The sequence below is a fragment of the Ischnura elegans genome, chromosome 10 (assembly GCF_921293095.1).
Source record: "Ischnura elegans chromosome 10, ioIscEleg1.1, whole genome shotgun sequence".
NCBI classification, from domain to species: domain Eukaryota; kingdom Metazoa; phylum Arthropoda; class Insecta; order Odonata; family Coenagrionidae; genus Ischnura; species Ischnura elegans.
Window position 1 is genome coordinate 21,756,049 of NC_060255.1, and position 27,918 is coordinate 21,783,966.

A 27,918-nucleotide genomic window follows, 5' to 3' on the forward strand; every position below is an offset into this window, starting at 1 on the left:
TTATTTCTATGCTTGTATTCTCAGCTGTAAGAAGGCTCTTTTTTTTGTAGAAAGCCCTGTTCACCTGCGCTATTCTACTGACTATTTCTTTCTTGCTTCGTCCATCGTTGGTAATTCGGTTTTCCAGGTAAGAAAACTCTTTCACCTCTTACGGCTTTCCTAGTTTTATGTTGGTCCTAGCTTCCTCTCTTTCGCTTTTTGTTAATTTTCAGCTGATAGCTTTGCATTGTCCTTTCCATATTTGTCAAGTCTTCTTCAAATCATTCTCTGTCTCGGCTTTGAATCTATGAAAATCGCCGTTTCGGTTTTGCGTGAGCGACGCCATTGCGATCACGGCGGATTTCATGCCGCACGGGAACGGATGATTTTGGCGGAGAAAGTGCCTTGGGTTACCATGTGGTCGTGTGTCACTGTAGTGTGTCGATGGGTCGAATAGATTCGAATCCGAAGGTGGAGTATCGAATCTTAATTTCGAAGATCATGCTTGAATTTATAAAATCCACTTAAGGGGGCACATCATTCCCGTTCGACCGAGATGTATTGCTTCTTCTTCTTTCGGGGATAAAACCCCCCCAGAGGTCAGAGAAATTTTTAAGTTTAATCCATTTTACTTAATTGGATTGATATTACTAATAGAATAGTGTAAGGATTAATAAGATATCCCTCAGAAAGCCGTAAAACTCAACATTTTGAACCATTTATCTTAAAATTCCGTAATTTATTAATCTCGCACCTACCGCTTATTCTGGTGGGTATTCCATACCCCCACACACCGCGGTATTAGTTGCATCTTAACCCCCCCTCCCAGCCTTAATTCCGAGCTGCGTCCCTGCTCCAAGTCACTAAATCCTGGGCATCCCTTTCAGTCAAACTTTTCTCCCTCAATTCCTCATCGACACAGTCCTCCATCTTCTCTTTGGGTCTTCCTCTCGTTCTCTTCCCTTCCAGGGGCAAATTTCGGATTCTATTCCTCACATACTTCTCACCCCTTCTTTAAATATGTCCGAAGCAGAGGCGGGTTTAGGGGAAGGATACGAGGGCACGTGCTCCCTCCCAGACGCTTAAAAAATAGACAAAATTTTTTATTCGGTTATTATTTCGTTCGTTTTGTTTTGTGTATTACGCAGCCTCTCTTATTTGAATTCGTATTTAAATAAATAAAAGATCGTAGCGCTTTTCCACTAATTTTTTTTTTACTACGTACAACTCGTCCACCAGACTGTCTTGTACTAGATGATGGCTTAGTGAGCCGAAACGCGTTGTACGCAGTAAAAAAATTAGTGGAAAAGTGCTACGAATTTTTATTTATTCAAATATGTCTAACTTCCACCGATTGAAGCCAGAATCTGTTGAACTTATTTAATTTCATATCAATAACTTTCATATTAAAATATAGAGAATATTTCCTACAGTAATTGTTGTATATTTTTTTATCTCAAGTATAAGAAGACCGTTTGCCTTTCTGACCGCAGTGCCCCTCTCCCCCAGATAAAAATCCTGGATCCGCTCCTGGTCCGAATCACTGCATTCTTCCCCCTTGCACCTTTATTGGGATCTCAACGATTTCTGTCATCTTATCGTTTTATTTCTATATTACTTCTCAATTTAAATTTGAATTTTTGACATGAATTGCATCGGTAATGAGTCTTTGGAATTCTTAGCCATCCATATCAAAACAAGTAGTACGCATTTAGACTTTTATTCTCTAACCAACGGATGAAGGTTTATTAATGTCATTGTTTCGCTTTTAATCTCCACGGCGTAAGTGTTTCGACTGTTTTTTTTATTTTATGCGAAGTTGTACCGGTGTTTCTGTTTTAAAATAGACTCGGATGATATCTTAATTTTCCTAACCCTTAGTCGGTTTTTCCGGAAAATTGCGGAATTTTTCCGGTGTTTCTTTCTGAACATATATTATCTTTTATTAGTGGCAAAGGTAAAACGGCAACTTCAATCGAGATTCGTCGCAAGGAATAACATGTAATATTTCCTAGTTAAATACACAAGAGGAGAGTTAACATTAGCTACACAATTTGCAAAATGTCATACGTTTAAGGGATTTACCTTGTGCAGTTTTTTTAAGTTAAAATTATTATAACAAGTCATTTTCATTTAAAGATGTTCTAAGTGTTGTAAAACTTAAATTGAGGTTCTATGGAGGAAGGCATCGTTCTCTTTTAAGAAATGACACTAAGCAATTTTAAGCATGTATTTAATAATTCTTGTTTCACTACATTTTATAAAATTTAGATTATAGTATTAAGCGTTGAAAATATCTTAAAATAAACGTTTATCCTTACGTTTTCCGGTTACGCTGGTTTATAGTGGGTCTACCTACAGTTTTATTTTGTCTTAATCGTCCATATTTAATTTTATTTCTCTCCATTTTCAGGCAAAGTGGAAACGATTGTGCCTTTTTAGGAGATTATACGCTTCAGGGGAAATCATTTTTCATGGGCAGGCAGTCTCACTGTTTCGAAATCGTTTCGTCATCAAAAATTCAACTCCTCATCGCCTGCGATTATCCACGTCCGTCCCTGCCAATTTGGAGACTCCTGAAAATTCCCGCTCCTCTGACAGCGCTCTTTTGACATCCACCCTTTTTGTAATGCTGCGGAAAGCGTGTCAGAAAGGACACGCCTCGTCGTTTCGTAAATCGCGATTTTTTTTTTCTTCTTAAGTATTGCTTGTGAGCGATCCAGATCCGTCCGGTCGTCATCCGGTCACAAACCGTGGTCCCGCGCACCGTACTTCTCTTGTTTTCCATTCCCTGGAGCACGAATGCTCCCTCGGCCGATGCTCCCAATGTTGGCCTTTAGTCGATGATTTATTTGCGCCAAATTTCGGTTTTCCTGCATTTTTTTCTCGATTGGCACACCGCCGGGTGTCTCGTTGTGTCCGTGTTTACGTTTCCAAAGAACACCGAAACGGAGCAATAAATGAAATGCCGTGTGGAAACGGTGGTAGATTTCGCGCCCGAAGTAACATTTGCTCACTTTATGGTCGAAGCGTTGCGCTTGGTGATAACGTGTGTACTCAGCCACCGAACGGTTGAAAAGCTGGGTCACATAAACTTCTGCTTTTAATTTCAGGCCGTGTCTGTCAAGCCAAACTATGAAGCGCGCATGCCTAGGACCCGGGTCCTCCCGACCACGAATATTACAAAAGAATGGTGCTCTCGCTGTGTTGTCACCCATAGCGGGGAATTATCTTGGCTTACAAAAGTCGCCACCCGCGTCGCTGACGGCTAAAGCTATCCGAGTGTCACGGGGAATTAAGTTATAAACAGGGCTGTTGACCGAAATTCATATTCATGATGATGTGATCTATGATATGCATAACTTTTAATGCTGTTCCTCCCAAATAAAAAACTAACAATAAGCTGAAAAATATTTGAGGAAAGTGGATCTCTCTGTACTCGTGGCTCCGCTGCGGACATTTTTGAAAACCGATTTAAAAGCGACGGATATGGCGACATATATCAACCTTCTATGGAGTGGAATGGGACCTGCTCCATCTAGTCCCCTTGCTCCAAACGAATAATATGTGCTGAAGTTTTCTCGTGTTTTTCCTCGAATCGGATTGTGTTATTGTTTCGACAGTATATACTGTCGTCGTCTTCGTGGCTTCATTTTGTGCCCTTGAGTGTTTCGGTTTTGAATACCTGCTGCAACCTTAGATGCTTATATTTAATACTGTTTTTGATTTTAGTTTTATGTTGAATTTGATTTTTATGTGTAATGTAGAGGAATGGAAGGTTGCCAAGCAGTTGTTGGGGGATGCGAGGGGATTGTTGAGAGAGGAGCCATTAAGAAAAGATCTTGAAGGAAGGAGGGGAGGAAATAAGTTGTATTTTTAAGGAAATAAAAAGGTTTTTTAAGGAAAAATTTTCTGGTGTCACACTGTCAATTATTAGCTATAATCATACGCCTATTATATTGTATTAGTTTAATTGCCTACATATATAAAATCCGGTTCTCCCAAAATCGAGTGGAATTTGTGCATACTGAAATAACAGGGTGCAATTACCCGTAAAATAAAATATACTTCTACCTCAGTTTTCCTGTACCTGTTTTTTAGTACCTGTATGCTTGGCCTGTGTCCGGCAAACGAGCGAGTTTCTGATTAACGCTAGGATGAGTGGTGCATGCCTGGTGTGGAATCACCCCGAGTCACAAACCCTGGTGGTGGCTTGCATGGTACCTGTAGATGTAGTTTTAATGTTAATGCTCTGAAGTTTGGTTCAAACTGTTATTGGAGGCATTCATTGAAACGTTGGGAGATTATGAAGTATTCTCAAAATTATTTCATGTTGAGGTATTGGTATCACCAAGCCTCCGTCAATCTGTAAGAAGTTCCCGCAGCTAATATGATTGGTTTTGAAAGCCTGGCCTCCGATGAAGTGTCTGTGCGAGTCAGATGGACCCTTGGAGAATTGCGCGAAGGCATTGAATGTGTGTTCAGGTTTTGTTGAAGCTACATGAACCCCTACGTATGTAATAAGGTTTTATGTAGATAATGGTTTAAGTTTTAGCCTAAATTGATGATGCAATTTCTAATTGATGATATAAGTGTGGCATACATATACATTTGCTACAATGAACGGTCACATTTAGGATATTGAAGGAGTACTTTGTTCTCGTCTTTATGAATTGAAATGAATATGAAAGTTTTGTTTCAATCGGATGGTTTGACCATGATTCTGCAAATTTTTGCGCATTTTCCGCTTTTTAACGTATTTCCTAAACGTTTCGTATGTCATAAACGTAGTGGATGGCACTCTTTTGCAAAGGATCGGAGTTTTCATCCCTCGTTCCATGTTATGCGTGTGAAGGATATTGGTTGATTACGCTATGATTTTTGTTTACTTATTATATAAATGGCGGTTCTGCGGTGATCGACGTGGAATGTGGATCCACCTACTTAAAATTCGCTTTTTTTAAGTGCCTTTCGGCTACGCGTTGAGGTCATTTTGCCGAATCAGAGGAAAGGATTCTTGTATCATATCGATTCGCACCCAGGAATACATTCCTTGCAGTGGTGCTAGTATTCCGTTATGGAATTCGTTTTTTTCCGTATTCCCTTTCACTTCGATCGATCTTGAAAAGTCTGCTGCCCTTGCCCGACCTATTTGCCGACCCGACCTTGAAGACGGGAGCGTTATTTGACCCAGGATACTTGCGACCGTGCTTTGGCGCGCAAAATCCCGCATCTTCGCTCGATTGCGCCGTGGAGGACGCCGACGTTTGCGAGAGGAGATGGAAATGTGATACGCTGGGCCAGGGTTTCCAGAACAAGGGGACCGCAAGGAGTAGGCCCAACTCCACCCAATTGAAGGCTTATTTCTGTCGCCGCCAGGGTCGTCTTTTAATCGGCTTTCAAAAATGTCCGCGGCGCGGTGATGAGTGCAATGCGATCCATTTTTTTTTAATTTTGCCATATGATCTTTGCAGATGCAAGGAATTGCATTGGAGAGTAATGAATTTGATAAATCACGTCTTCATGAGTGTAAACTTCGGTTAAACACTCCTAATTATATACCTTATTACCCCGTGAAATCCGGATCAATTTGTCCGTCGGCGATGCGAGTGGCGACTTCCGTAAATCCATTTAAATGTGCAGTGGCCGACAACACATTACGAGGCGGACTTGATAATCTTCCATCGTAACATTCGTGAACTTAGTATCTCCCAGGCCCTCTGGGTACATGTTGACAGAGATCTATCGTGGCTACGCAGTAGTACGAAGTACTACGAAGTTGATGACTACGTCGAAAGTGGGGGTGCTGGTTGATGTGGTGATTAAAGTGTTGGTTTCCCACCCCGTGAGTCCGGGTTTTAATCCTGTTGGCAGAGATATTTCAATTTATTTATTTATTTTTCAAGACCTACTTTTTCTGATTTTGAATGACGTCTCAGAGTATAAGTCTAACATAAGAATGATTTGCAAAATTATCTACCAACATCTGGCAACGTTTCAATGTATGTTTTAGATCTTTTTCAGGGCTTTTTAGCAAACTTTTTAGCTTTTTTTGTTTACTGATTGTTTGAAATTTTTCAGACTGTCCGATGCATGCTTGATTTCATTGTGGAGGCCATTTCATGAACAGTACTCCGTCTGTCGGATGGGACGTTAAGCTGTGGTCCCCGTGGCTCTTTTCGCTAACTTTGTAAGGGCAGTCTGATGCCGACGACTGGTTTCTCTCCACCCTTTCTTCCTTACCCTTCTCTATGGCGCAAAAAACCAATTCTGTCTGCTGCGTTCCCCAAATACCATACCGTAACAACTTCGAATCTCCCCATTTCAGTGTTATCATGGAAGAGGGGAATAGAGTACATTTAATTCGAAAGTTTATGTAAGAGTAAATTTAAATACTTGTCCTATAGCATAAAAGTAAATACTTATATTTTATTGAAGTCCTGAAAACCGTCCTTCGTGAGTATAATGTAGCGTGAATATAAATTTTTAAAAGCGTTTATTTATATTTTATCAAAGTCCTGAAAACTCTCGTTCTTCGTGAGTGTAAAAGTTTATTAAAATGTTGAAACTCAATATCGAAAAAATCATCGAGTAAGCAAAGGCTGTCGTCGGAATTAGCCAATCAGCTGTCTTCCCCACATGGATAGGTCCAAGTGGGAGGGATGAGGATCACGTGATCTGCGATGTTTCATTTTACATCCTGGCTGCGTTCTCAAAACCCGAATATCGCTCTTGTTTTTATTTTCTGCGAGATAATTCCCCTCAGCATTTATATTGCATGTCCATGGACACTCTACTTTACCCTAAATTACCTGTCTGGAAGGTAACATTTCGCACCTCTTTAATATTTTAGCAATAGCCTGCAATCGTAGTCCTCTCCCATTGGTTTGACAGGTTTCGTTCTTGAAGGGGACTGAGAAAACAAGTTCGCTTCTCGCCTGTTCAAAAAAGAGGCGTGCATTGTTCTGAAGTTGTAGCCATGAAAAAATCTCATTGTTCAATCTTTGTTTTATGCATGGAAAGAGTTGTTTCAGGCTTGACCGAGTGGAATTACAATGTATTTGTGAATTAAAAGTTCAAGACAATTTTCCTCAAACACTTAAATTTCTCTTCACTTCCGGTTTCAATGCATGTTGTAATCTCTTCAGATTAAAATAATACAAAAAAAGTTATTGGTCGATCGTACAGTTGAATTGGAGTGTTGTGGGAAAATTTCTGTAACTTGTTATTTAATGAATTTATATATTCATTACGGCACGTTTGAAATAGTAATTCTTTGAAGAAATATGATTCGATGCATTGCCGGCGAATAATGTGGGTAAACTCTTCTCGGGATTCCCACCGGGTTAAATTAACCATAATGGCCAACGTTTCAAGCTCCGACTCGGGGCTCATCCTCAGGCTACTTAATGTTACTTTATTTGTTCGTGGTTGCTAAGTCTCATTGTTGCAATACGTTTAGTTTATTAAACTGTTTAAAAAAAACTAAAAAGTATTATGCCAGTGCCTTTATCGCAGCTATATGTTTTTTTATAAACTAATATATTTCCTTATATGGCCATCCTGTGAAATTATATTTTTTACCTGAAATAAAGAGGATATTTGGTCTCGAGAAGAGTTAACCCACAATTTCTTTGTTTGAATTCTTGAGGGTCACATCCAAACCCTCAAATCTTCGCGAAAGAAATATGAATAAAGAAGTGGTCAATAAAACTCTAGCATTGAAAAAATAAACGTGGGATTAATCATTATTTCATTTGAATTAATTATACCTTTATCTCAAATCTTGTCGGGGAGACATAAGTCAGCTGATTATTGATAAATCCGCAGGGGTCGTGTTGATCCGTTTTTCTCAAGCTCGGACTCTCGCTTGCGTGCCGTAAGCTTTTAAAAGCGCTCTTCGTGACGATCTCTGGGTGACCTTGCGCTTAATTTATGGCATGCTCTTAAGGAGTGTATTCCTTCCCTGGAGGGTAAAAAATGTGAACGAGTGTCAGATCGGAAAATTAGGGACATTGAGGGACCGTTTGAAAGCGTGCCAGCCAATCCGCCTGCCGCATTGCGGGAAGATTTTTTTCGATGAATTATATCCCGTAAAACAAAAAGGCCATGTTTATTTTCTCTATGTTAGACTTAATGGTGTAAGATAGTTTTTATGAAACTTCCGTAATGCGTTGCTTTGAGAATTCTTCGAGCAAGAAATTCCTTTGAATCTACGGAATATATGTGTAGTCTTCGTCAGGAATTTTATACCTGTTATACGTTAAGACGCCTCACTCCCGCTGAATCCGCCATTTTTCACAATTCCTTGCTTGTTTGAAACTTGAGTTATCATCTTGAAATTATCAGGGTCGTGGAGAAGAATGGAGAAGGTGAAGTGTACGGAGGGGAAGAGGAACGACGAAGTGTTGGACAATGGTGGGTGAGGAGAGGGAGCTTTTAGATGAAATACGCAGGAGACAGGTGGTATGGACGGAGCGAGTACTTAACGAGGAGGGAATGTAAAAAACAGTGCTAAGGCCGCTATACACGGTTAATAATCGTGCGAATGAAATCATTCGCCGTGCATAACGGAAAAATTCGCGAATGATCGTTCAGTGAAAATTAGAACATGTGCTATTTTGCTCGCATGATCCCGTGAAAAGGGTAGTTTTCTTCATCAAAGAAAACGAAAAGCATTGATTGCGATTCGTCACCCACCATTATTGTATTCATAATATACAAATTACTTGGTTTTAGAAATCCTATTTCAGACGAATGCTGATGGTCAATTTTAACCGCATTTGAAAAAGGCCAGATTGGCGCCCATGCGATGCCACTGAACGTGACGTCACAGGGACCTAGTTTTTATACGAGTAGATAGGAGTTTTACATCGTCTGAGATTACCAAGGCATGCATGAGGCACAGATCTCAGGGAAACGTCTTAATAATCACCTATTAAAACTGCCTGTGGTCGGAAAGTTTCCTTCGTTTGATAAGGTATTAATAATCCTTATTTAAGCCAAGCGCTACCTGCTAGCAGGGTACTCTGCTACCTGCTAGCAGCCTGCGTCGTATCAGCGCTCAAAGCCTCGCTCCAAGATCACCTCACACGGCGACAGCGGGAACCAGAATGACGTCACACGGGGTTTTCCCAGCATTCCTACTTAGCCTTCGCGTTTTCGCGCGCTTGAAATTTTTCACTTTTCATTTAATCTCTAAAAATAAATATTGTCATTTAAAAATCTAAAATCGTGAAATAAGTACCTACTCCAGGAGTAATAATCTTTCGATTTAGGCAATAAAAAAATAATAGGAAACCACCCTATTGTGCCATGATCATTCACCGTGCATAGCAGCCTTATGAGGGTAGAGTTGGTTAAACGAGGGAGAGGAAGAAAGAGTATAGGATTTTTTGATAGAATGAAAAGGTGTAGGCATGGTCGTGAATTGACGAGGGAAGTCCATGAGGGGAGGGAGAATTGCCGGAATGCTTCGTGAGTGCTTCATGCAAACCTACCTTAATCGGTAGAACATTTTAATTGCAATAATATAGAATTTCCCCTTTTGACCTGTATCTCAAATATGTAAATTCATAATCAGTATTTTCGCGTAGGGGTTATTTTTTTGTATTTGAGATTCAGGTATGTATATAGTTAATAATCCGCTTTATATTCTCAGATAATTTCTATTTAAGAGCAGAGAGTTGCACCCTAGGAGAAATAACGTATATATATAATATGGAATTGAGAAGTATTCTCCGGAAAATAAATTGATGCGGCTTTTTTATGTATTTATTTGCACTAATTTCAAAAACAGTACATAAGACGTTTTATATTGGATTTGTAAACAAATGGTTAAATAATAAAGTTGTGGCGTAGCGAGGGGGGGTTCGCGGAGGCCTGGATCCCCCCCTCCGAAACATAAAAACTTTGCTTCATAAAAGATAACTACATTTTTTGAAAAATAATGAATTTACACAAGATTTCTCACGCAGGAGATCACTTTCACTTTCAGCCTCGTGTTGTAAGTGCATTTGGTTCTTCCTTCAGCACGCTGAAGAGGGCACGTGTGTTTTCCTCGTCCCCTTGCCGACCACCCCCCCCCCCCCCCCCCCCCCGACGACGCTCTTTTGGAGCAAACCTTTTTTCTCCCGGAACATTGAAGCCATCCACAGGTGAGTGATTGCTTATTGAGTGCAAGTGTTTCTACGGATCACTGGCTGTCTTTAACAGGCCCATACTGTGAAGATTCCCGGTTTTTTGTGGAGCAAAAATCCTTAGCGGAGGTCCCTACAGCCCCCACAAAGGATCTTGTTGTGTATGTTTGTGTGAGTGAAACTGTGATTGTGTGTGTTTTTTGGGCTTTCCGGTTGAGAGGCTGGTGTTTGGTCCCTGCGGGGAATTTCTCCCCCTTCCCGCACACCAACGCAGTAAAATTTTTTCGACTTGCAAGGTGGACGAGCAGGGAGAATTATACGGCCAATTGAGAAATTCCTTTTCTTCTTTAAACAAGATTTCTTTATAGAGTGAAGTTTTTCGATTGTGAAAAGTGTTAAAATTAGTTTAAAACCCTCTACTTGGTATCCTGTTTTTCTTTTTTTTTTAATTTCCCCCCTGGTTTTGGACCCCACGCCCCCCGAAAGAAATTCCTGGCTACGCCAATGGTAACAAGAAACAACAGCAGCAAAAAAACACGAAAAAATACTCTCGAATATCACGTAATACTTCTCTTGTGTGAACGTCTCATCCGCTCATTTGTAATTTAGGAAGGGCGGAGAGAAAAAGAGGGATTTAAAGATGAAGTTTCCTTATGGCATTTGTAACATCTCCACTCAATGTCAATACCGTATGTGTGAGTTTGCTGTTCGGGTGCGTCCATTACTGACATGAGGTGATTTCGACGATTTTTGGACCTCCCTCCTTGGTGACATTTGGCTCGACCCCCTTTTCCCCTCTCTCTAATCTCACATGAGATTGTTCAAAATGCATAATTTCAGTGTAAATATATTAATCTATGCTTCATTGCGTTGGATATAAAAAACAAGTAAATTAGTATGGCATGGCCTGATATCAGATAAAAATCAGCAAAAAAAAGACTGAGATATTAGTTTGCAGCAAAAGAGAGGAGGCCAGGACCAACATAAAACTAGGAAAATAAAAGCTGGAAGAGACGAAAGAGTGTTTCTAGGAAGTCGATTTACCAACGATGGACGAAGCAATGAAAAATTAGTCAGTAGAATAGCGCAGGCGAAGAGGGCTTCCTACAAAAAGAAGAATCTACCTACAGCTGAAAACACAAGTATCTAAGTGAGGAAACAATTCATCAGATGCTAAATGTGGAGTATGTTTCTCTATGGAAGCGAGGCTTGGACGTTGACAGAAGCAGAGAAGTCAAGAGTGGAATCATTCGAAATGTGGTGCTGCCGAAGAATGATGAAGGTAAAATAGATTTACCGTGTAAGGAACGAGGAAGTGCTAAAAAAAAGTGGGAGAAAAGAGAAGCCTCCTTAAAGCCTTAAGCAGAAGACGGGTTGGTCTTAGTTGGCCATATTTTGACTCGTGATGGCCTGATGAAGACAATCGTTGAAGCACAAGTGGAAGGGAAGAAGGGCAAAGAATGGCCCCGAATGAGTTACATAGGAGAGATTATAAAAGATGTAAAGGAGAAGAAATACGTCGCTATCAAAAGGTGATATGAGAGAGGAATAAAAAGCTGCGTTTAACCAATCTTAGGATTGTTGACTTACGATGATGAGTTTCGACTAGTATTAAAGATTACTAAGATCAATTTTACATTGTTTCATGCGGAAAAAAATCACGCAATACTTGCCGTGACCCCTCACTCCCCCGCGTGAGATTGGGCGAGAATCCACTTGACACCCTCCCCCCACCCCTAAACACCTCACTTAATTAATGGATTCCCCCTTACAGTTCTGCAGAAGAATAATGAATGGCGTCCAGTAAACGCTTTATTTTTCTATGAACATTTTTTTTCCTTTACTACCATTTTATATTTATTTCTTAGTTTTTCTTTAAACCGCCCTTTACGGTGGAATCTTCGTGAATTCTCAGAACTCGTTTATAAAAAATATGAATTCTCTCGTCCTTCATGGTTCAGAATTTTTAGGTTAGGGGGTGTGTCTGCTTAACTGGGTTTCAACCGCGGTGGGTGATGCCTTTGATACAAAGTAGCTCACCTCTTCTACTTCTACGTACAACCTCGCAAGCCGCCTCAATAGGCGTATGGCGGGTGGTGTAAGGACACCAGCCGTTAACTTATAAAAAGGACTTAATTGCGGGTAGCGTTTATTGAGTCTTTCGTTGAAAATAGTGTTAGAGGGTAGAATGTTGGGTGAACGAGGAAGAGGAAGGAAGGGAATAGGAATTTTTAGATATAATGAAAGAAAGTAGGCCTTATCTAATCTAATAGGGAAGTCCATGAGGGTGGGGAAGACTGCCGGAATACTTCTATCTAGATGGTAGAGCGATCGATTGTTTCTCAATATTTACTTTGTGATTTTTAAAATAGTGAGCACTAGCGTGGGAAAGTTATTAATTTTATAGATCAAATCATCATCGACAAAAATTTTGGTAAACAGCTCCTAGGGCGTACAAAACTAGGGGGGAGGGCAAGCCACGGTTGTTCAAGTAATAACATATAAGCATGGAAAAGGTGACTAAAGCCAGAATTTTAAGAAAACTATAACAACGCTTTATTAGTTTTATAAAATTAATTGCTTGAAAAAATTATGTCAGCTACATGTCTTATGCTAATATCATTTTTCGTGGGTTAAAAAAAATGATAGAAAACTTTCGTTTCAATCCAGTCCTGATTTTCCTAAAAGACTTATACGCTTTTTGCTTCTAAGGGGGGGGGGGGGGTAGCTGGCCCCGACTGCCCCCCGCAGGGTACGCCCATGAACAGCACTAATTATAGCGTATCGATCCATGAAATTCGGATCGTGTTATCCGTCAGCGACGCGAGTGGCGACTTCTGTGAACCCATGTAAATGTGCGGCGGGTAAAAACACATTTATTAGCCCACTTGAGAATCCTCCATTATTTTCAATATTTCCTGGTGTAACTTTGTGGAATATCACTGTAAAATCAATGATAAAATCAATTATGTTTAAATCCATAGAATTTTTTATTCGGTACAACTAGTATCGAGGCCAGTGCGTCTTTTACCAGAATAGGGTGGTTTCCTATTATTTTTTTATTGCCTAAATCGAAAGATTATTACTCCTGTAGTACCCATTTCACGCTCTTATATCTTCGAATGACGATATCTATTTTTCGCGATTAAACGGAAAGTGAAAATTTTCAAGCGCGCGAAAACGTGACGGCTAAGTAGGAATGCTGGGAAAAGTCCGTGTGACGTATTTCTGGTTCGAGCTGTCGCCGTCTGAGGTGACCTTGGGGCGAGGCTTTGAGCCTTTGAGCGCTGATACGACGTAGGCTGCTAGCAGGTAGCGCTTGGCTTCATTAAAGATTATTAATTAAACCCTATCAAACGAAAGAAACTTTCCGACCTCAGCAAATTTTAACAGGTGATTATTAAGACATGTTTCCCTGAGCTCTGTGCCTCATGCATGCATTGGTAATCTCAGACTATGTAAAATTCCTGACTACTCGTATAGAATCTAAGTCCCTGTGATGTCACGTGGAGTGCCATCACAGGGACCTAGTGTCAATCTGGCCTTTTTCAAATTGCGGTTTAAATTGACCATCAGCATTCGTCTGAAATAGGATTTCTAAAACCAAATAATTTGTATATTATGAATACACTATTGGTGGGTAAGGAATCGCAATCAATGCCTTTCGTTTTCTTTGTTGAAGGAAACTATCCTTTTGCGGAGGTTTCCTGCTGATGGCGCAGTGGCATCGAATCTAGCTGTACTGAATGAAAAAATATGTGGATTTAAAAATTGTTACTTTCATCATTATTTCGCCCACCATTGTATTATTCGAGACTTCAGGGGAGCGATAAAATATGAATGATTGAACGCGCGTTGCTAAGTTCGAGCTACCTGTTGGCATCGTGATTGGCACCGCGGCACGCAGTGGTCCGAAACCGAAAAAAGGCGGCCTTTACGTTTCAACTTTACGTTTTTTATTGCCTTTTTAAGACGCTGGTGGCGTGGTTAATATGGGCGTCGATAGGTATCATATTGCGGATGCTGAGGAGGAACTGGTTATCTGGAGGTCACGGAGGAAATCCATTCATTGTTATATTCACAGAGGTAATGGTAGCGAAATACATCTTGGCACAGCTGTGAGATAGCGATTGGCGCCCGCTCAACCAATCGTGATGGAAATAATTTCAAAGGGCAAAAGAAAAAAGGGCCGCACTAAATCCAAAGCTATTCTCATGAGAGTCAAAAAGTTGACATAAATGGGGTGAAAACTTCCTCAAAAATTATTTATCGCGAAAATACTTTCTTGGTACCCCTATACATGGCACTGGGAATATTTCCTGGTCGTATCTTCATTAGTGAAGCAGTCAGTTTGGACGTATTGCTTCAAATAAGAAATTATTCTTCTTAATTCCCTCTCCATATCTGCTCTGACTTATGTGTCGTCAGCGGATCGCAGCATGCTATTTTTCTCCTTATGGATTTCCACTCTGAGAGTCTCTTTTCGATTTAGTTCATGGCTTTATCAATGTAAATTTAGAAAAGGATGGGAAGTTGAGCATACTTTTGTGTTATTCCTTTCCTTACTCTTGCTTCCTCGCTGCTCTAACATTCGTTCTCATTAGTGCTTTTTTAATGGATCACGCGTTTTTTGTTATGCCTTGTCCATCTTGAGCTCTTAATCAAGTCCATTGCGGATATGCAGCTCGCAAGTCTAATGGAGTATCACCTTTTTGCCGAAAATTTTATTTTTCGTTCTTCGGTTCTAATCGCCCGAAATGTGTGTTCACCCTATTGTGTATTTTCGTGTCTCCCCCTTATGGAATACTCGCGAAAATAATTTAAATTTACACTAAAGGAGGAAGTTATTTGGAAGCTATATTTTTTTAACTCTTATTTTTATGTCGCCAATTTTGTGGGAATGATGGCGCAGAGTGATATATCGTTGTCATTAATGAATCACCGTTTCAACATTGCGCCCTTCCGTAAGCACGGGACGCTATCCGAATAGTTTCTGATTTCTCCGCGAAGTGGCGACTCAGTACGTGCCGGCAGCGCCAGCAGCGGTCTCAGCCTGACCTTGAAGTAGCCGTGTAGTGGCGGCAGTTCGGTTTCCAATTCTCTAAGGAATGATAGAGTGAAAGGCATTTGACCAAATTCCGGAAAACCCTCGTTTGTGGGGTACTTGAGTACGATTTGATACTCAGGAGTGATAGAATGCTGTGCATGTTCCAGTGGATAAGCCTTTGTGAAAACGATGCTTGATCGCATCAATATGAAAGTTTTCGAATTGTGTGAAACAAGAATATGTTCAGAATTTTCCTGCATGATGTTAGGGATTGAGTTCGTGTAATGCTTTTGAATTTTTGTAGCCATACGTTAATTTTATTGTGATAATATGTATTATGTGTGTACGATATTAGTAACGGAAACTTTTTCAATATGAGTGATGTTTGCAAAACTTCGAAGATCTGTATCAATTTGGCATCTGATATTCCGTGAGCTTAATTCTATAGTATTTATTAAGCATATTCTCTTATTTACCTATGGATAGATGGACGAGACAATGCTATTCATGCATTTTAAAAAATGTGTAGCCCTTTTGAAAGAATATTTCATATGTTATTGATATTGAAATAAATTCTCAAGTATTGAGATTTAGCGTCGCAATAATCATACATAGTGATTTAAATAAGGATAGCAATAAGCTATAAAGTTCTGCTGGTGAAAAAAAAATGTCTCGAGTTGTTATTAATACATCTCACTATATTAATTCCATTGAATAAGTTCTCAACTAACTTACATTCTCTATTTCTTTCAGCCAGGGACACAGGCAGCTAATGCCAAGACGAATGTTGGCGAGAGTGAGGGAATGGTAAAATTTGGCTGGATAAAAGGAGTGCTAGTAAGATGCCTGCTGAACATTTGGGGTGTTATGCTCTTCCTTCGTCTCTCCTGGGTTGTTGCTCAAGCAGGAATTGGTGAGTATCCGTCTTTGTCGTAGAACTGAATAATAGCATCATTCTTTTGACATTTATTGATAGACTTCAGGACAGAATTTATCAAGAATGTTTTTTTTCGTGTGGAGAAAGGAAGATTATCACTGAGAAAATTAGTGCATTATACCTGTTTCTTACCATGCTACATCTGAAATAAATATTTAATCATATTTGTTGTACTGGATTGAGATTTTATTTGATACCTCCCCTGTACAAGTGCTCAACAATCAACCACTGGATCAAATGCGCTCATCTAGGAGCTCAACTATATGCATGCTCTCACCTCCAAGTATCCAAGCTTTGGAGGTAAGCGTTTGTGTTCCTTCTACTGCCAGATGAGCACAAACGTCGTATTGTTAGGTTCCTAGATAAGAGGTTTTGATCTCGTGGGCGATTGTTGAGCGTTTGTGCAGTGGAAGTATCATATTGGTTTACACCATAAGTTTTAGTATCAGTTTCCTTGAATCCATGAGAATTTAATAAATAAATCATGGCACCATGTTACGTTACTTCATGTTATGTCTTAGTTGTTATATTCCCTGTAAATAAATTTTTAGTGAAATGGTACACTTGCACACTGCAGTTACGCAGGTGAGAGTTTATACTATGTATTTGGATCAGTAGGTTTACAAAGCTGTATTTTAATTGAATTATTTATTTTTAGCAATTGCTAGCCTGAGGCAAGTGTGCTCTTCCTATGTGGTTCCACTTCATTTTGAATCCATTCTTAATTGGTGTTGGTTAGGGTAGTACTTTATGAGGTTCTGCCAGGAAGCAAAGTAAATTCTTTCTTTGCAAAATTTTATTTCATTTTTCAGGTGCTTTATAAACTGATGATAGAAAATTTAGTGCCATATTTTCTGGAAACTGTTTTTAAAAATCTGCATTTTAATTCAGGCTCATGCGGCGATGCTTGTCTAAACCTTGAGGAAAGGTTAAATACAGCTAGAAAGTATCAATCCTTTTGATGTAAACAAAATCTGCATTATTTCATAACATAATCATTAGATGAAAGATGTGATGGATGTTAATGTAATTTAGAATTTGACAAAAACTTGAAATAGCTAGCAAAGGAAGGAGTATTAAATTTTTCCTTCCAAAGCAGCTTTTTTTATGGGGAATAACTTTTAGTGGGCACTGATACAGCATCCAAATTGGAGCAAAAGAAAAAGAAATTTGGAATAACATTTTTGTATGCTACTCATATTAGTGCATCAGGTGATGATAAAGCCTCTGATTTTTACCACCACAGACATCCTTCTCATTCGAAATCTCCGAAATGTTTCCTCGAATGTTGTTTTAAGTTGCTTTCAGTTGGGTTAACTTTCCTCATTATCATTCTTTTCTATTCTACTGGGGCTTCATTTATAGATATCTCATTTCTTCAAACTATGTTTGGTGGAATGAGGAAATTTATAATTAGGGTATGCGTATCCTCGGTTGCAAATTTTTATTGCCAGAGGTTTTCATCCCTGTTATTTCATTATTGATAACAGCCGTAAAAATTTGGCAGGTGGTAGCTGTACAATCATTTTTATTGCCTCATTTGTGACATCAATTACCTCTCTCTCTATGTCTGCAATAACAACGAATGGACAAATCAAGGGAGGTAAGACAGTCATTTGCTGCCATAAAAGTGTGCTGTGTTTTGCTGAATTAATCAATAGTTGTTTAGTGACCCAAATTTTGTGTTTCAAGGAATGTTTCTGAGCATGATAGTGAGAAGCATGTCTAAAGGGTGAGGTTGTTTGCCATAGAGTCCTATCGTTTTATCTACAATGAATTTAGGATCTATTTAGTCTGCAATCTATATTGCTAATGCCTTTGTTGTCCATGTATTTCCATGACACATTTTTTGCTGTATTTTCTTTTATTTTGACTAATATTTAAAGTTTTCAGTTAAGTTATTCCAGACCCAATTTTAGATAATAGGGATATTAGCTGATGGCTCTCCTCTTCCAATAAAATCAGTTTTTTAATTGGAAGGATGTGTAAAATATGATGGTAAATGATACTCTGCAATGTTTAAACCTTTGCTGAGAAATATTTTGTTTTTGCTATGAGAAAAACGTGTGCCGTGCTAATAAGCCATATTGCTAATGAGCCTCATTCATGATTTGTTGCAGATTACGTTAAGTATATTCTAAAGGAAACGAAACCCTACATTGTTCAAAATACTTTCAATATAATCCAAGACACAGAAATTACTTTTTGAAAACAACCAAAAGTACTTACCTTATGATCGCAGAGTAGGGGAATAATAATGATAGTACTCAAATGGATAAAGATACCCACTCAGGTGGGCTGAAGTTGAAGCTGGTACACTGTATTAGTGTTTTTTTTTAAGAATCATTTTCATGTAAGGGAAAGATCTCTAGTGAATTTTATCCCGTGGTTATGAGGTCTTACCGTGCTTCCCTTATTGGTTGTAATCAGGCCAATCATGTAGTTTGGCATCTTCTGACCATGTCTTTAATTTCAAACAATTATTTCTTATTTATGTCCATGGAATATATTGGTAAATTAGATAAAATTATTTCCCAGAGTTTATGAGAATTAATCAATTTAATGTTTTTGAGTCGGAGATACTATTTCAAGTTTGAAAATTGACTTTTGCTTGTAGAATGGCATATTTACATATATTTCTCTTTATACATATAAGCTATTTTTAAGGAAAATAAGTCGAGCCTCATTTTTCGTACATGTACCATTTAATTTGACAGCTTCGTGAAGGTAATTCCTTTAAACGTCCTGTTAAGAATGTATGGCAAAGGTTCCTGCTGAAAATAATTCAATCATTAATACAGAAATGAATTGATCTTTTAATATGCAAATGTCTTTCCCTGTGTTATCTTCTCTAATGCCCTGCTATTTTTGTTAAATAAGTGTGTGTAGTTTGACAAAATGTTGACTTTGCTTTTCCAGGAGAGGCTATGCTATTAATTATATCCACCTCAGTTGTCACGACTATAACTGCACTGTCAATGTCTGCAATTAGTACTAATGGAGAAATTAAAGGAGGTATGTTATTACTAATTACTTACTGCAATGCATCTTAGTTTAAATTGCATCATGTATAATAATCTCAGTTTATTGTTATAATTCTTTTTGTGGTGTGTGATGGTGAGATGTGATGATAACATTACTTTTGCTAGCATCAAAGAATGTTCAAATATAATTTCTATACTATTAAGATGTCACATTTTTAATTTAAAAAAAATTACATTTAATTTTAATGAGTACATACTTAAATTCCACGTCCTTTTTTAGTCAATAATTGTGTATATTCCTTGTATAAAATCATTACTTTAATAGGTACTTTCTATAAAACTGCATTTGATGTGTGAATGATAATATCAAGTAGGCAGTATTTTCACTGATTTCCTAATTTTTTTATAATCACGGATGAGGTAAAAGATAATCCAAGCCTATACCCACCAATTAATTCTTATTTATGCATGATCAAATTTCATTCCACTATTTTGATAATTTTTATTCTTTAGTATCTAGTTACTCATGAGTGAAACACATAGTAATTGGCACTGATCTGCTTCTGTTCTCTTTCAGGTGGCACATATTATATGATATCTAGATCTCTAGGCCCCGAGTTTGGTGGCTCTATAGGTCTCATTTTTTCATTGGCAAATGCTGTAGCATGTGCCATGTATGTTGTGGGCTTCTGTGAAGCCATGGTAGACCTTCTTGGTACATATGACTTGTCCATATCTGGTGATAAAATGCATGACATTCGAATCATTGGTTCTATCACCATCATCTTACTGCTAGGAATCGTTGTTATTGGAATGGAGTGGGAAGCTAAGGTATGTTATCAGAAAAATCATTCTAAATTATGTGAAGATCAGTCAAATCATTTGCTTAGCAGAAATGTTCAAGGATTGAGGTTATTGTTTTATTACTGTAATTCTTGAGATCGTCCACTAATGTTATAAAGTAACAGGCAGTGTAATTATTCATGTGTGGAACAAAGTGTCGGAGTCATATTGAGTGATATTTTTAATTTTTTCAGGCACAATTGGTGCTCCTTTTTGTACTGTTGGCAGCTATGCTTGATTTTGTTATTGGGACCTTCATTGGACCCCTTGATGCCGAGGAGGAAGCTAGGGGATTTGTTGGTTATAAGTGTAAGTAAACTAATAGTATACTCCTACTGTTATGTGCAATGTCATAGTTGAGAGAAAATGAAGACAGGAAGCCCCCTGAAATCCGTGATTGTTTTCACCCATTTGATGGTATGGTACTTTCGTCAAACATTTTAAAGTCGTCAAAACAATTCAAAAATGAGGGAAATGAATTCTTTAATCAAATTCAAACTCAAATATTCTTAACTGGTGATCACATCCTAAAAATCTTTTCCAACAAGAACGAACCTTATCGAAAGAATCACTCATACCCATTTCCAGCTTGTCAAACTTGATAAAAGAGTACTCTGGTGCCCAGCAATGGAGGAAGCAAAAGATAGTTAAAAAAGGTAGACGGATGTTCTCGATAATAATTTGACAGATGTTCACATGCAGGACACATGTTCACAGATGCAGAATGCGCATGTTCACAGATGCAGGACAGCACTCATACCTAGAGCATTTGGACTCAACTCGACGTCTGATGTGCATTTTTTTCTTGTGGCCATTCTTACAAATTTTTTTTTTCTGGTAGTATTCCTTTCTCCTGCAGCAATTTGATTGTTGTCTTTGTTTCTATGCAAGTCAAAGAAGTTCATACTTAAGCGTAGGATTTAGCTACTAGCATTACATATTTGTTTTTCATAGCAAATAATGAATTCCCTTGGAGACCAAATAATTATTCGTGATAATTTTTACTTCAAATTTTTCATCTAAAGTATATTTTAAAATGTTTGGTGATAACTGGTAAGTACTTGTGGTATTAATAGTTTTTGTAGTGGATGAGTTAGACTTATACATATGTAGTCACCTCGGCTCCTTTTCCATCTAAAATTGATTTTCCCTCTTCAATTAAAAGTGAGGCCTATTCGATTTCAATCTCTATATACAGGGTGTCAGAAATTCTCTGATAGAATATACAGGGTTATTTCCGATCATGCTGTATATTCTATCCCCTTTCCCTGCTTACCTAAAAATTCTCACTTTTATTAACCCGGTTGTCAGCATCCCTTCCAGTCCAAGATTCTGGTCTTTATCTAAACCCTGTGTCTGCTCCATATCTTCTCTAGAAGTTTCCTCTCCTCACCCACAATGTCCAGCACTTCATCATTCCTCTTCCTCTCCATCCGCTTCACGTTCTTCATTCTCCTACATACCCACATCATACTTTATTTTGTCTTGATTGTTGATGAAAATTTAACTTGACTGAAATTAATTTTTAAATGATTGGTGATATTTTGGCTCTACATTGCTCTAGTATATGAGTGAATTAATGAGGAGAAGTTAATTAGATGCGAGTAGCCATTGATAGAAAAATCATCGTTCATTGTATTTCTAGGAATAGGTTACTTTTCCCTTGATGCAGAAAAAAATCATGATTCATTGGTAGTGGCTTGCACCACCCAGAATGATGACATTAGGTTCACTTTCCCATTCTTCCAAACCTATCCCAACCATAGAGGATTTGTCAAACTCATCACATTCAGATCACTTAACCTTAATTTACTTCCCAATAAACAAACTCCTTCAGAAATTGTGGGTTAATAAGTCCTGGGGACTTAAGAACTGGCTTCTGGAGGTTAGCCTTGTAGAATGTAGTTGTCTCAGTTGTAACTTGGTGGAATTTACTGCTCATTGTGATTGACAAGTGAAGACTCAGTGATTCCATATGATTTATTCATAAGACCATAGTGTTATCATTATCATGTACAAAACAGTGTGGTAGAAAACACAGGTACATATATAGTACCTATGTGTTGGATAACACAGTGTTTCATAGCTGATGATGACATTCTTTGTCAAAACCATTATGTTGTGAATAAAACTAGTGGAATTGCCAGTGATGTACCGTATTTCTCCGAATATAGTCCCCCACCCCTAATTTTGAGGCTTGAGTTTCTGGAAAAAATTCAAAAAATGGGTTTGAATATAGTCCCCCCCCTTTACTTTTACCAAGGGCATTTTTGGAAAAAGGGGGGACTATATTCAGACAAATACGGTATTGGGGGTGGCTACATTGGTGGAGGTATAAAAAATACTTCTATGATACCACAAATCATTATTTTAAAATAAACTACTTAAGATAAAGTAAATTTTAAAAATTATTTACATTTAAAATCATTAAATTTAAAGGCAATCAATGTAAAAATAAAAGTTAATATTCACGTAAATAGCCAGAATCAATTCTATATAAACAAGAAAAAATCATTACATGTTGCAAAAATAATTTTTGAGGTGGTTCACAAATGTATTTTTATTTAACCAAAGTGACAAATAATGTTTAAAAGTAAAATATTATCATGTAAAAGCCACCTGTCCGTACAAATCAGACATCAGGCTTATTATCGCTAATAGGTATATAATGCTACCAAGGCACTGTGGATAGTAATGATCTGCCATCCCCCAAAGTTGTTACTCAAGTAGTCTCATTGGGCCAAAAGACTTCGTATTCCAAATGTATGTTAGTAGTGTTTCTTATGCTGGTTGTTAATTGAATTGGTTCTTTTTTAACATAAATTTTTATCCATAGCATCAATCTCTTCAACTGTTTCAGTTCGAAATTCATTCGTTGTCCATGTTCTTCAGTTCAGTGATCTTTGGATCTTTTCCTTCCAAATGGTGTGATCCACTTATCGTTGTATCTTTTCCTTCCAAATAGTGTGCCTTCTGTCTCTGAGCCTAATTTTTCTTCCACATTCTCTAACTACTGGTTTGTTTTCTGTATTTTTTTTGCAGTAGAATTGCTCAGAGAGAATTTTTGGCCTGATTACCGTTACGCTGAAAATGTGGACCATGATTTCTTCTCAGTATTTTCCATATTCTTTCCTGCTGCGACTGGTATTCTTGCTGGTGCCAATATTTCTGGAGATCTATCTGTAAGTAGTTAATTGCTTTTTTCTATGAAATTTTATGCGAACATAAATTCTTTTTAGTGAAAATTATGGATTTGGCTAGATTTTTTAACAATTTGGATCAATTAGTCTAATAACTGATTCACAAAAACAGAACCTGGTGTTTCATTCCTAAGTTTGTGGAATATTTCCATACTTAAATTAAGTAAATGCTTGAGATTTGTAATTGTTTTCAACCTGACTCATATCACCAGTTTTGGTTATCAAGCCATCAGAAGGTATACATATACATATGTACTTGTTACAGAGTATGTATTTAAATGGTAATTGATTAAAATGTAATTTCAAACTTGTATATTGTTTGCACACATTTAATTATTTGCTGGCTGAAATGTGTTAATTTCCCATCTGCCATGTGAATGGAGAAAAAATTCACTAATTTCCATTAAAAAATATCACCTGGGCTTACACTTGAACTAAGGAAACTTAGGCTTTTCACCCTTATGTGTAGGCCACAGTTCTATGCAGGATTCTCATGGAAATATCAAAATGTTGTGTTCTCAAGTCAGTATTGAATTCAGCTTTATAAAACATGCAATTTTGTCGATATCAGCAACTGCCTACTCCAATTTGAGCTTTTTTTGTTATCTTCAAGGATCCTCAAGGAGCCATTCCAAAAGGTACTCTACTTGCCATTGTAGTTACTACTGTATCATACTTGCTATTTGCATTAATGGCTGGCTGGACTGTGGAAAGAGATGCCAGTGGTATTGTGTCCGAGCTTATTAATGGCACAGCATACATCTGTGCAAATCGCACAGAGAAATGTTCCTGGGGATTACACAATAGTTTCCAGGTAAAGTATCGAGCCCATTATATCCTGAATTCTACCTCCTTATTCTTTTTATGGGCACATCATACCCTTTTACTGCTAAAAATGACTGCCTGTGGCAAGTGGCACAGTCAGTCATGTAGCTGCTACTGTTAAAAAATAATTATGTGCATAATGAATGGTGCAAAATGTTTTATTCGTGTTAAAAAATTTTGACTTGTTCACAAGATGTCATGCAAAAGTGTATGATGTGAATAGTAAGACATAGCGTGATATGTATTTTAACTTATAATTTTCTTTCTTAAAATATTTCTCTGCATCTTATGAAGATTTTAATGGCTACTATGTATTAAGTCTCACTGAACTGCTAGTTTTGTGCATGTTCTCAGTATGCTGATTTCTATATTTTATTGACATTGCAGTGGTAGGGTGTTTAAGTATCTCAGATTTTCAATTTAGGCTTTCAAAATGTGATTTTAGGAGAAGGATCGATATGCTATAAAATCAGATTGATTCTAACAGGATCATAAGATTTCAGCTCAGTTGATTGATTCATTAACACTAGGAGGACGGGAGTTTCGCGCTACCTAGAAGGACGGCTAGGGGTCATTTGACCCCTAAAATGTATTTTGGAATAAAACGCCTAATTTTCAACCAATATTCAGTTTAATCGTATTAATTGTTGAATCAGTTCATTAAAACACTATTTAACATTATTAAATGTTATTTCCATCGTCAAAAGTTAATAACAATTATTTTAAAGAATCATGAATTAAACCGTATGTAGTAGTCGATTGCAAATCAAATAATGAAAATACATACAGTCAATACAATAGTTGTGTTACATGTTTAAACAATAGGGGTACTGGGTTTACAAAATTTGCATTAAAATTTTAAAAACGTATTACTTTGTTGTAAATCTCAGACAGACAGTATTTTTTCAGCGCTGTTTCCACAAAATATTTTTTTTGCGCTGAATGCGTTCATTGGACGATTTATTCATCTACATCTAAATCTATACACAAACCCGCAAGCCGCTTAAAAGCGTGTGGCAGGGGGTGTTAGGACACCAGCCATTTGCACATGAAAAGGAATTTGGAAAATGGAAAGGAAATTGGTGCAATGATTCAATTTGATGGTATTTGGCACCTTTTTCTTTTTTGTGCCCGTGGAGATATGGCTGTTGGATTTGGAGACGTGTGAATAAATTGATACATGCTATCCATCATATCTACTCCCACTTTGCTTTTATTATGAAATAGGATGGTCTCTGGTATTCTTTTATTCGTTTCGGAAAGTGTCGTCTGAGATCATGCTGCTGAGCGAAAGTACATTATTTTTCTAGTTTGCCTGATTCTACGAAAGAGTATGGCCTAAGGTATTTTTGAACACTCGCGTTGAATGACTATTTTAGGGGTCATGGATATTTGTGCGTCACGCCTGTTTTTTCAGATAGTCCATGCAAGAGAAGTTTTCCATTTTTTTATGACTTCCTGCCAGCAGGATGGATGGAAAATAAATGTTACAAGTTACATTTATTCCTGAATTCTTGTATGTTACGGTCACTTTAGTAACTATTTATTTCCCCAACGCTTGATTTGATGGCCAATCATAATATTTGCCACAATATGGAAATTCATTTAGGCTGTATTTTCATTTCACATCTGTCAAAACCCAGTACTCGATTCCAAATTTGTTTGGTTTATTTGGAATTTACCTCATAAAAGTAAAGCTGCATTTTGTTGGATAGAGTTGTGCATTTGCTATCACGCCAAAGTCGCCATCGGATTCACTATCTTGGACTTCGTTGCATCCATCACACGCAGATGTTGATGGATTGGTCAGAATATCCTTGAACTGATGTTTACGATTCACTTCCAGACTGATCTTCAATATTCCCTACAGCTATTTGAATCGCGACGATTCTCTTCTCTTGATATATTTCTCGACTTCTTACTTTCTTCCTCAACTCGCTACTGATATGCATGCGAAAAAATCTACAAACGAAAGCGCATTATGGTAGAGCCTTTTCTAGTTGCATTGGAGGTATAGAGAGCTGGAGAGCATTAGAAATTCATACAAAAGGACAAAATTATCAGAAGTAACGCTAATTGCCGTTCGAAAGGCAGGGACTCAACCGCCAACCGTATCCCGATTCGCATCTTCCACGAACTTGCAGTAATGCTTCTTCTTCGACCTACGTGCGGATTCCAAGGGTAGGATTTACAGTAGAATTTTACAGTCCACCCTATTCTTCCGCTCTCTCAAAAAGAGACAGGATTTTTCCCTAGGACGCAGTGTGCAGTCAACCCGCCCCAAACCCCGACGGGGTCAGGCGGCACTAATGCTGGACATACGGCAAAGGGGCTAGGTCTAGTGACAGTGCCGTCAGGCCAGAAAAATGAAAGTTATTCGTAAACCTGATGAGTCGATATTGAAAATAATGTCTCTAAGAGCTCTGAATCTTGGACGACGGAAAACAATTCTTGGGATACGTGACGATTTTCCGGTGTGGGTAATACAATAATCATTGAACAAAAAATAAAACAAAATTTAAATATCATAATTACAAGAATTTACGCAAATCAAGGATTTAAAAGGCTTTATTTCCCTTTGCTGCCCAAAAAATATCGAAAGATTGTGCACAACAAGTCGCTATGCCTAGGTTTTCGAATACAGATAGGAGCCCTTGGGGCGAAACTGGCATTGAACCGGGTACTTCCAGATTCAAAATGAAGCAAATCATCTACCACACTAGCCTCTTGCTGATTATATGATATACATGGCACTAAAGTGCCCACGGGCAAGAAAATAGCGCGAAAACCAGTTGTGGGTCAAATGACCCCTAGCCGTCCTTCTAGGTATAACACGTCATAAAAATTTAAAACAAAACATTATTGTTGAATTTTCACTAATTTATCAAAATATAGACCAAAATGAACAAAGTCAAAAAGTTTCAAAATTAAAAAAAATATTTTAATAAGAGAAAAATAAATTTGAATTCTGAAAATGGGTCAAATGACCCCTGCCGTCCTTCTAGTGTTAATATGGTAAATGCAGTGAAATGAATTTTAAAACTGGTCAAAATGACCACTTCTGGGGTTCTAGTGCTTTGTGTTTGAAGTTTTGCAACTTCAAAAATTTGCCACCAAAATAAATCTTCAATAGTTCATTAACTTTCACTGGAAAATCATAAAAAAATCTTTCGTCCATTTTTCATTATGCTACCAATGAGCAGCATTAAACTGAGATCTGGTGTTAACTGTCAGTGTTGCTGAGGTTGATTGCCGTGGTATATTAAAGTGTTAAAATATTCTACAAAGCCCTTCATTGGTATTCTTGGAACTATAGTCATTAACTGTTCCAAGAAAAAGCCATTCCTTTAGGAATATTTTAATGCAGGAGTGTGTGCTGGTCCTAGTTTAAATATTAAATCGCTGTTCATGCTCTCTTATTTAAAACTTTGGAAAAATTGAAATATGTTGGAGGGATAATTTAGCTGCATAGAAAATCACTAATTTTCTGAATATTACCCTTAAAATAATGCACCAAGTCTTTTGGGCATAATTTTTCTTGGTCTCAATATGAGTATAGCCAGAGACTTTGGCTGGGGGAGGTCATGGACCATCTACCCTCCCGGGCTGTAGGGAGTGCGATAATATCAAGAAGGGTTGTTTCCTTCCTGGAAATTAAAAAAGAAATTGACCTAAAACCCAGAACTTAAAGTAAGGCTAATTTTTAATGACATGTTTGTATTATTATACAAGCTGAAAGGGATTGCCAGCATTGTCTCAACACGTTGTGTACGGATGGCGAGAATTCTCGTCATTTTTTTCCTGAATGTTCCGGATGGATGACGAAGATTCTCGTCATTTAGGTGTGTCAAACTGTACAATTTTAAAGCGTACAATACGTATTCGTTAGTATGTTTTCATTTGTTGTTCATTATTCATATTGAATTGATGCATCATAACGTTTGATTGGGTATAGTTATGTTCT

The 27,918-nt window shown here is 37.8% G+C and overlaps 1 protein-coding gene across 5 annotated transcripts in view; it reads left to right on the forward strand.

The window, feature by feature from the left end:
- Window positions 1–27,918, forward strand: part of LOC124166359 (solute carrier family 12 member 2) — a 296,758-nt gene that overhangs the window by 201,497 nt on the left and 67,343 nt on the right. For 2 of the 5 annotated variants that reach the window (XM_046543838.1, XM_046543839.1), the window contains exons 2-7: window positions 15,919–16,078; window positions 19,022–19,117; window positions 19,664–19,917; window positions 20,124–20,238; window positions 22,972–23,111; window positions 23,743–23,943. In XM_046543838.1, the coding sequence (XP_046399794.1) occupies window positions 15,919–16,078; window positions 19,022–19,117; window positions 19,664–19,917; window positions 20,124–20,238; window positions 22,972–23,111; window positions 23,743–23,943 (966 nt within the window). Of the gene's footprint in view, window positions 1–15,282; window positions 15,447–15,575; window positions 15,596–15,918; window positions 16,079–19,021; window positions 19,118–19,663; window positions 19,918–20,123; window positions 20,239–22,971; window positions 23,112–23,742; window positions 23,944–27,918 lie in introns of those variants that run through there. The other 3 variants (XM_046543840.1, XM_046543842.1, XM_046543843.1) reach the window with 3 other exon arrangements.